Here is a 10,183-nt window from a genome sequence, read left to right on the forward strand (position 1 = left end):
AAAGTGGACAAACTGCGAAAGATAATGGGACAATTTGTGTTTGGTTCATGAATCATTGAATAGAGAATAGATAACTTGGTTTAAAACACAATACAGATATAGCTCTACCCTTTGGAAAAACAGTTGGAAAAACAGTTCTCAACTCAGCCTCAACCGTTGCTGAGGAAATCTACATTTGTTGTAATTGGTAGCTAGTTACCGTAGCACACGCGAAGGGAACAGCTTCCGAGTGAAAGGTCATTCAGTCAAAGTAAGATGGCTGCCCCCTTGGAGTTGTACTGTTGGAAAGGCGATTGGGGTTTACCCTCTGTAGATACAGACTGTTTAACCGTCTTGGTAAGAAATTAAAGTTCTGATTACATATACAAGAGATTGTTACCCCATGTCGATCCTCCATCTAATCAACTACAGTCCCCTGTTGTCCTGTCAGAAGAGTGATATGACCTAGCTAGCTAGCTAGCTAGCTACTAGCCAGTTGGACCAAGTGCTGCTCGTTCGTTGTACTACAGTACGCAACCTGGCTGAATTGAATGAATTCGCCAAGACAAATCGAAACGACATTATGTGCTTGTCAGATTGCAAACTTGCCTGGTTTGGTTGTTGGCCAGTACACATAGCTAATTGATTAGCTAGGAAACAGAAAATAGTTAACGTAGCTAACAAAATATTCCTGGTTTTAAGTTATAATTGACATTACGGTACAGTACTCTGTAGCCAAACTTAATAAGTAGGACTACTGTAGCTAGCTATCTGGCAGTATTAGGCCTAGCTGTAGCTATCATTGTAAGCTAACTCACATACAGCTCTAACTTATCATATGGCATCCATTCATTCTTTGGCTCTCGACTTCTAACGTTATTTTCCTACAATCTTTTTACTTGTCATTTGTACTGGATAGCTAGCTATTTGCCTTACGTACATTTGACATATAGGCATGTTGTCATCAATAGTTCCCACGAATAGGCTTTCAAAAAGTATTTAACAATTCCGACTGAAGTGAAACATTTGTCCATGGACAATTACCTCTTTATCATGTACATTTGACTATTTCTTTCAGTGGCACAGCTAAATACGTTTTTTTTCTCCAGATTTCTTAAATGTTTTACCTAAACACAGACTTATATGAGGTCACAAAGACAAATATTTAAACAAAGTCTAAATATAAGCCTAATTTGTTACTAAAATGACCAGATGGGTAGTGAGATCATCTATAAACAAAATCCAGGAAATTAATCATAGATATTTAGCCTAGGATAATCTTTCAAGAGTTAAACTACTTATTATCAGGCTTACTTTATTCTCCCTGTGCAAATATCCTGGCACTTCAATCATATTATAGAAGTATAAGCAGTTAGTTTAATGTTAAGATGTGAATTGAAAAGCAGGTGCTAACCTACAGTGATACTAACATGCTTTGTCAGAGCCAGGGACCTTTGCTGCAGCTAGACATCAGCCTGTTATAACTGCTCTGATTCTGTGTCCTGTTGTGTAAATGATCTCAGTGTGCATCACAGCTGTCTAAATAACATACTACCACCATTTTAAGTAGTCTTGGTAGTATAAAATATCATAGTTCTTTGTTGTTTATCAACATTATTTCAATTGTGATTTCAACCACATTACTAGAGTATCTTACAGTACCTTTCAGCCATCATCTAGGCCTAGTAGGCTTGGTAATTTAATTAAATGTTAGCTGTGCATTTTCAAGCAAGTCTGTGAGACAGGACACACCTTGGCAGGCAAAACAGACATGCCCCCCCCCCCCCCCCCCCCCATGGAAAATTGGATTTACATATATCACTAGCATGTCACATTGCAGGACACTTTATTTATTACTTTATTTTCAGCGACAGCATTTTGGGAGGGTTTCACTCTCGCCTGCAACAAAGTGGGGTCTCCTGTTCCTAAACCTACACGTTGAGAGAAGCCGGGGGTGTGGAATGTTTTCTAAACACACATTGTAATTGAAGGCGGCCCCTCTGTTACTATGGATCACACAGCGAGTGACCCTGGCCTATTTACAATGGAAGAAAAGCACAGCCTAAAGCCAAGTGGGGTGTACAAATGTTTTTGTACTGACTTATTTATTGCATTGTAGGTCTTACTAATATTTAATCTTTAGGGCATGGGCTAAAATAAGGTATTGTCAGAAGTCCTACTATAGGTGGTGGATTGCCTGTTGGGCTTGCTTGTCAATGTGCTTTGACTGATGTGAACTGACTGCTGTTTATAAGCTTTACACAACCACTGTGGTTTGGGGGCTGCTTTGCAATGTTATATGAGCTTCAAAGACACCACTGACAGGACATCATATCAAGCCACTCTATTTCAGAACCTTATTCAGGGTTATATGACTACAGGCCTTATTCATGACATGTGCATTAAGTTGTGTGTCTCAAATAGTAAATTTAAAGACTATTGGTTGTAATTTGTTTGTACATGGCCTCTATTTAGTGTATGATACTTTGAGGGTGTTTATAGCCATGTGTGCATAATACATACCCAAGTTTCCCAAAAAGTCCTAAAAGCGAGTATGATTTATAAAGCATTTCCAAGTTTGACCCTTCTCACTGTGGTGCTAGGACCCTCACAGTCCAACTGTCCCGCGGGCAATGAGATGATCTGGGTTTGATGTTAGCTGCAGTTTCCTGGCTGTTCAGGGAAGAGAAGGGGGTTTGTATCCAAGGAAGATGACCAACGGCCTTGTCACCCTTCCTCCTCGTCAATCTATATGGTTCTCAATCCCCCCAGACAGATTTGGACTTCCTCTGTATGCAGGAAGGATGATTGTGTGCTGAAGGGATGATTGACATGTGTTTTTGATTTAAATCCATCTGGTATGAATTTCAACATTTTAGATGTGCCCCCCTCCTCAATTTCCAAAAACTAGAATACCAAGTGGTACTGGTAGTTTTGTTTTGTTGGTTTAGGGGTCTCGAGGTTTTAAAGAGTGGAAAACTAAAAAGAGATACTTGCCCCGTCAGTGTAAATCTGTGTTGTGCCTGAAGGGTTACGTTGCACTGTCTGCTTCAAGTCTTGTTAAATGAGGATAATCCTAGATAATCCTTCAGTTTGAGTCTCCCTAACAAGAGTCTTCTGTCTTTAAAGGGGCCGTCTTCACCCCTCAGGGTCGTGTGCTTAGACTTTGAGCGACGATAATGGCTGATGTAATCCTGTGTTTTGGCTGGACAGGAATCATGCAACTCATTATCAACCTAACAGACGTCCGATAAAAGTGGTTTAATTTTCACATTGGGTTTTTGTGGTATAGATACAGGGTATCAAACCTAAAGACTCAGTTATTGAGCCATTATAAAAATTAAAAGATAACAACTAGTTTGCTCATCCAGTTGCTTTGCTGTGTCACTCTTCCAGGCATATGCTAAATTTGCTGGTGCTCCACTCAGAGTCCACAAGATCACCAACCCCTGGAGAAGCCCAACAGGTAAGTCCAGCCTACGATCTTCATTTTGTAACTCTGTGGAGTTGTAGTTAGTTTTAGATTTTTGCACACTATACTGACCATGTACTGTTCTATACTAAGAAAAGGTCACAAACACAGAGGTCATAGAGTCACAACTTGGGTCACTTATCACTTGATTATGTAAATAAACCTTAGTCAGGCTGTACTGATCCGGAGAGGGAGAGGAAAGGCGGGAGGGAGGGCAGCCAGTGATTTATGAGGACAGGAAGCTAGCTCTACCTTTTCTTCTCACTTGATTACAACAAAGTCACAGGTCATAGTGTTAAGGTCACAGGGTCCCAGAACACCTGATATTTGACCTTCTTTTTGTCAACAACCTTCAAGGTCTTTCTCAGTTTTTCAAACCACTCAGGTTTAAATGTTTACATCCTACGTTGGTCTCGTTTCAGGTATTTTACCGGCACTGAAGGCCAAAGAAGAAGGCAGTATCTCCAAGCCAAGCAGTATTATCATTCACCTCAGAAAACAGGTTAGTTAGTCAGAAAACAGGTTAACACACCCAAATTGATAAACAATTTGTAAACAGGTGAAAATGCCCACCGTTCTACACTGGAAATATAGTATACGTTCCAAATCTGAAGCATCTCCCTAGAAACCACGCGTGTACTCCTATTGCACGTGGCTAAGAGACAATTTTGGTAACAAACAGGTGTCTAATGATGTGAATTTAATGTGATTTCTCACTTTATAACAGGACTAGAACGGTTCATGGATGGTGGTTTTTCGGATAGTTATTAAAGTTTATTGCGTAGGTTGTTATGGTGGTTTATGGTAAATGAGAGTTCTGTGCTTGAGGGGATGGAAAATACTTGGCACAGAGACTACTGCTATGTAACTGGTCTGACATCTCCTGACTGAATTTCAATGTTCAGTGTACAGCAATTGCATTTAGTGTAGGGCTGTATTGGCCCCACATTAGTATATCGACATTAACAAGTTAGCAGTTCATTTGTATCGTTGAATATGGGGTTAAATACGAGGTTTGTTCGTTTGCCTTGGCAGGAAGGTTTTTGGTAAGTGGGTTCTGGCAAAGAGTTCAAGGGTAACGTGATTTGGCAAAGAGAACGTGTACCAAGGATGGAAGGCAATGCTTCTTTGAACTCAGATGGCAATAATCCTGTTGTGTAGCGACATTATCTTTTTGGATGTTAGCACAAAGAAATTGTAGCACGAATGGGTAAACTAAGGGAAAGATTAACCTTGCAGTACGGTCCTCTTAAAAGTCAGTTCGTTTTCACAGTTGGTACATCTGCAGTATATTGGTACAGATGGTTTTGTGTAACCTACTACTGTTTATGACCCTGTAGCTGTTACCAAGCAGAATGTGAGGAGTAGGGAGTGTGGTCTAACCTGTTCGTGTTTGGCTCTTAGAGGAGGTATTGGTTCTCCAAGCCTCCATACTAGAATCCACAACCCTCCCTCCTGACATCTGAGGTTCCCTTCTTCTACCACCTACCTTTCAGAAATACAACGCTGACTATGACCTCTCAGCCAAGGAGGGAGCAGACACACTGGCGTTTGTGTCTCTACTGGAGGAGAAGCTGCTGCCTGCTCTGGTAAGTGGTGTGTGTGTGTGTGTGTGTTTCTCTGTCGACAGGGTAATCCACATACCATGTAGGAGAGAGAGAAAGGTAATGTGTGAATAGAAAGACGGCTATCGCAGTGTGCCAAGGCTAGCGCAACAGACTGATGGCTGGGTACAGTGTCTGGCACAAACGCTAAATAAATAATCCCTTAACATTCCCATTATCGCCATTCTGCGGTGGTTGATGATGATAAAAATATCAAAGGTCTCAGCCCTTTCAGTCCGTGCCAGGGGGAGGAGTTGAAAGAGGCAACCCCGTGGATACAGGAATGCTTTCAAGTCACTGAAAAAGAGGGGAAAATGTCCTCTCATAATAGATGTTACCTTTCTGCACCAACCTGACATTACCTTCTGGGTCCTGCTCAAGGTTAATGTCAGCGTGCAATGCATTACGAAGGCCGAAAATGAAAGATGTTTCATTGGAGGTCATTGTCCCAGACTTGTTTAATGTATACTTGCCAAGACAAGGAAAGGAGTTTACTCATCATGCATTAATAGAAATAAGAGAGAAGTCTGAGGTGTGTTTTGAGCCAGATGAATAAGAAACGTCGTTCAATAACGAAATGATTAGGATAACTTTGATCCCTATGTGGCCATCTCAAAAACAAGTCTGTTTGCAATGCCTTTACTGTTCCGGCCCTGAGGAGAATCCTATTTAAATGTGCCTTGTATGTTTAAATGTACGCGTGTTTCCTGTAAAAAAGTGCCTGTCTTCCTGTGTAAAAGAGGGGATAATTACATGACAGACGAGGTGTCTCTGGGGGACAGGGATGCATCTGGAAACAAGCGGAAGAGTCTCAAGTACCTTTGGCGACCCCTGTGGTGACCCTTCCATCTGTGTTGGTGACCCCTTGGGAGTTGAGCAGCAGTATGGACTTACGATTAGAAAAGTGGGTCTGTTATATAGCCTCATTCACTTGTGGGAAGCACACTTGTGGAGAGCTTGTGGTTAGAGTGGTTATTTTGTGGAAAGCGTAAATCCCAACCTGGTGGCAAGTTTAAGAGGACACAAATCTTGATTGTGTATCTTAAAAAAACAAAACATATCTATGGTCACCAAGGCCTGCCTATATTCACCCTCCTCGCTCTCAAACCTCTCCTCAGATCTACACACAGTGGTTGGACTCCAAAAACTACGTTGATGTCACGCGACGCTGGTATGCTGAGCACATCCCGTTCCCACTCAACTTCCTGCTGCCCAGCCGCATGCACAGCCAGCAGCTTGAGAAGCTGAGGCTGGTGAGGGGAGACTCCCTCCTGGAGCCTGGGGAGCAGCTGGAGAAGGAGGTGAGAGGGAGAGGTGAAGGGCTATCGAGACGGCTGTGTGAAGGCCAGTGAGAGAAGGCGGACCAACTGTATAGTTTGAGAGTTCTGAGCGTTTAGACGAGATGACACAAAGGCTAAACAACATTGGAAGGGATGAGCAGATGACGCCACAAGTTGAGAAGTAGCAGATGACGCCAGCAGTTGAGAATGTGTCGACCGAGGTATGAAGTGAAAATGGATGTAGTTTGACTTTGGGGAATCAACAGATTGAAAAAAATGACCTGTTTCGGCCAAGGGATGGGATTTTGATTAAAAATAAACATCCAGAAAGGGATTACAGTATGTCTTCAGACTTGGTCTACGGCCACCCTGTCTTATGAGGTTCTTCTTTAAAGGCTGTAGTCATTTAATAAAGCCTAAGAAACCAAAACACTCCCTCTGTTTTCACAATACATGGTAAGTGGGTCAGACGGTTCATCTCTATGGCAACCACGTTCCCGAGTGGAGTGGTTGATAATAAATGGTAGTGTTCTCCTCTTACTTAGCCCTGTGATTGTTTGTGTATACGGGCCACATGTCTGCATTGATACTATACACAGCCATAATTCAGGTCTGTGTAATGAACAGATTGCATTGTGATGGGACCCCTTAAATCAATTCCCTCGCTTGCTGAAGACATTTTTGTGAGTGCAAATATAACTGTCCAGGCCGTGAATGCCTGTGGGTGTTCATGCTGATGGTTGTCCGGGTGCTGTGCCCCCCCCCAGCTCTACCACGACGCCCTGGAGTGCATGACCCTGCTCTCCCAACGCCTCGGCTCACACAAGTTCTTCTTCGGCGATTCGTAAGTGGCTTCATCGTTTAAACTGTGGAAGCTTAAATGCTAAATTAGCTCAGGCAAATGATGTGGTTTGTGGCAACCTAATGTTAGAATAACGTGGCGTATCAGATATTTGTGGTCAGTGCAAGTGTGAATTCAAAACGATACCTTTTTATAGTGTAATATTACTGACAAAGACCGCTTGTCTTTTGCAAATCCAGCCCATCCTCATTAGATGCCTATGTGTTTGGTCACCTCGCTCCATTGCTGAAGATCAAACTGCCCAACGCGAAGCTCCAGCAGCATCTGAACTCTCTGGACAACCTGCGGCTCTACTGCTCCAATATCCTGCTTCTCTACTTCCCCTCCGATGGGCGAGGTGAGTCGGCCAACACCATATCTCTACAGGCCCAAAGACCATTTTAGAACTGACCTGAGTGTCCTCGCCTTGCTAGAAATATTTTACACATTGGAATATGTTTTTGGGGATTGATATATCCTGTTCAGTTGTTTCACCAGATATTAGGTTTAGTGGGAAATGTGTAGTTTTCTGTTTTTCCTTGCCAGAATTGTCCTCACCTGTTGTGTTATGTCTCCTTTTCAGACACCCCCAATCGTAAGGTGTCTGTCCATTCAGACAGTAGTGACTTTGACAGTGAGCCACATAAAAGACGCAACCAGATCCTGTCAGTCCTGTTTGCTTTCGGTGCAATGCTGGGCTATGCCATCTTGACGGGTATTGTCAGCATTGAGCATGTACGACAACAGGGGGCGCTAGAAGGGCCCAGCCATGGAGACGAAGAGGAGGAAGAGGAGGAGGATTGAGTTGCCTACACTTCATGTTACTGGGATAAATTAACACACACACTGATTCCGTATATTGAATATTTATGGACAACAAGGGAACTGGTTTTTGTTCATCGCTGTGGAAGCTTCTACAATGCAAGATAATACTTTGTTCTCTGTACAGTCTTACCATTCAAAACCATGATCATTTGGGTAGTCTTTAAATTGTTTATTTTTATTTTTTTACTTGCATCCCAGAAAGGCATACTGTTTCTTGTTTTATAATCTTCCGGACGCTTGAATATAATCCAAGAATGGTATTCCTTTTCCTGCTCAGTTTTATTACATCTTTTGGGAGCAATGTGGTGAGATGAAGGTTCTTGAGCCACATTCTGTAATGTTTTGTCAGGTTTTACTTAGGCAAACGGAATTTTGACTTGATTTCAGGTCATTAAAGAAAAAATGCTGAAACATCTCTAAATTGGAGTTGTTGGATTGTGTTGTACATTTGCCAAAACTGGTTTTGCCCAGCCATAAAGATCAGAGTAACAGTCTCAAATGTCACAAGTTGGTGAAAAAGTTCAAGTCAAAAAGTAAGGCTTTAACAAGATGATAGTAAACCTATAGGCCTACTTTAAACATTGAAATACATTAAAATGTTTTCTCAATGTAGCAAAAAGGCTCAGATGGGTAATTCCACAGTCCAACATGTAATGGTAGTAAATAAAAAGAGCTCATACAGGCTAGATCACTCAACTCCTTCCACTTCACTCCTCAGTTTTACCACTTATTTTTCCTGGAAACTCGCTTAAAGTCGGACTGAAGTGTAGACAATGATATATATATACAGATTCAATGATACGCTGACAAATGGCTTCATCGGATCAAATGTTTGTGTATTGACAGTTCTTACTTAAAACAAAGGCATACAAAGAAATACTTAACATTAGGCTACCGTGTTATGTCTGCATATGTTAACATTTTGACTTCAACGTGAGCAACTAGATGGATGCAATAAATCATTGTGGGTTTCACATTAATTTAAGCTCCAAGGTAAATATTGTCCAAAATGTTGGGGTCAATTAAGGGTATTATCATGTTGCACCCACTGACCCTTTACTTTCGGCACAGTGTCCAACATACCCTATTCTGTTTTTGTAAAAAAAAAAAAGAAAATCATGGACCCAAAAAACGTTCCCCCTTAATCGGAACCACGATATTGTGGCAAAATGCCGTGACCTACTAGCCGATTTATCTAGGTCTTGTTCGCTTCTTTGCTGATAAACTCGTGTTTTTTATTTGAGTGAAGAATGGGATCACCCTAGTGTACACCAAGCTGCGCGGATCACGAGCGAGACTCACCCGCCAACACTTTCACCCTGGAGCAGTCTTCTGCAGCGCGCACAGGGTATGCAGCCACGACTGACTGCTCAGCGTGCCATCGAGGAATATACAAAGTTGAACTTACTTTTTGCAGGCTGCTTCTGTAAAGTACAAACACTGGGTCTAAATTTATTGACCGCTTCAGTTTAAGTATTAAACTTTTAGAGACTGCGTTTGATAGGATGGATACGCGGAGGCTTGTGCCAAGAAGTCTCCTGCTTGCAGTGACAGTGGTGGTGTTTTTATGGGATTCTACTTTGGCTTCTGAAATGCAAGGTAACGTGCTTCTAGCTGATATCAAGTCTATAAAACTCTAAAATATTTTTTTTTATTGAAATTTCTCACACTGATTTAGAAAACCCAGTGTGTTAGGTATTAGGCAAAAAGCCTATCCATAGACTGTAGCCTATAAAAATTGTAAAGGCTCTTAGATTTACTAACTATTTGAAGTTCACTGATGTTCAATTAGCATTATGCATTAGATGGCATAGGTCCTACTATGGGAATAATGGCTGCAATAATTAAAAGGTCTACCCATTTAGAAGGGTCACTCTATAACAGGCTATAAATCGACATCAAATCTTAATATTGCAGCCCTGCCATCATAAATCAGCCATTATCTGTTCTCTCTCTTGTGCTCTGTGACTCTTTTAATTTATTGTCTATTTGTCTTTTTTTGTTCTCTGCTCTGTTTGTTGTTCCTTCTTCTTTGTAGTTCTATGCTCTTTCTCAACTGGAACCCCCTAATAATAACTCTGTCCGGACCCTTCCATGACGTTCCATGTCTTCCATCTGCCCGGCCCTTCCCCACGCTCTCCCCCACAATCACACTGTATACAAACTCTCTCTTCCCTTGTAT

General features: G+C 41.7%; 1 protein-coding gene across 1 annotated transcript; it reads left to right on the plus strand.

Moving 5' to 3' along the window:
* The first annotated feature begins 255 nt into the window (after nucleotides 1-255).
* On the plus strand, nucleotides 256-8,911 carry LOC136962181 (metaxin-1-like). The gene is made up of 8 exons (XM_067255865.1): nucleotides 256-336; nucleotides 3,376-3,445; nucleotides 3,874-3,953; nucleotides 4,948-5,040; nucleotides 6,174-6,356; nucleotides 7,103-7,179; nucleotides 7,377-7,534; nucleotides 7,760-8,911. The coding sequence occupies exons 1-8, from the start codon at nucleotides 256-258 to the stop codon at nucleotides 7,978-7,980; spliced, it is 963 nt and encodes a 320-aa protein (XP_067111966.1). The 3' UTR covers nucleotides 7,981-8,911.
* The last annotated feature ends 1,272 nt before the right edge of the window (nucleotides 8,912-10,183 follow it).

The sequence above is a fragment of the Osmerus mordax genome, chromosome 18 (assembly GCF_038355195.1).
Source record: "Osmerus mordax isolate fOsmMor3 chromosome 18, fOsmMor3.pri, whole genome shotgun sequence".
NCBI classification, from domain to species: Eukaryota; Metazoa; Chordata; class Actinopteri; order Osmeriformes; family Osmeridae; genus Osmerus; species Osmerus mordax.

Bases quoted from the DNA above. Each gene is read 5' to 3' on its own strand.
- LOC136962181 (XM_067255865.1), top strand. From the start codon at position 256: ATGGCTGCCCCCTTGGAGTTGTACTGTTGGAAAGGCGATTGGGGTTTA. The intron at 5,041-6,173 runs GTAAGTGGTGTG...ACCTCTCCTCAG, and splicing joins AGAAGCTGCTGCCTGCTCTG to ATCTACACACAGTGGTTGGA. The intron at 6,357-7,102 runs GTGAGAGGGAGA...GCCCCCCCCCAG, and splicing joins GGGAGCAGCTGGAGAAGGAG to CTCTACCACGACGCCCTGGA.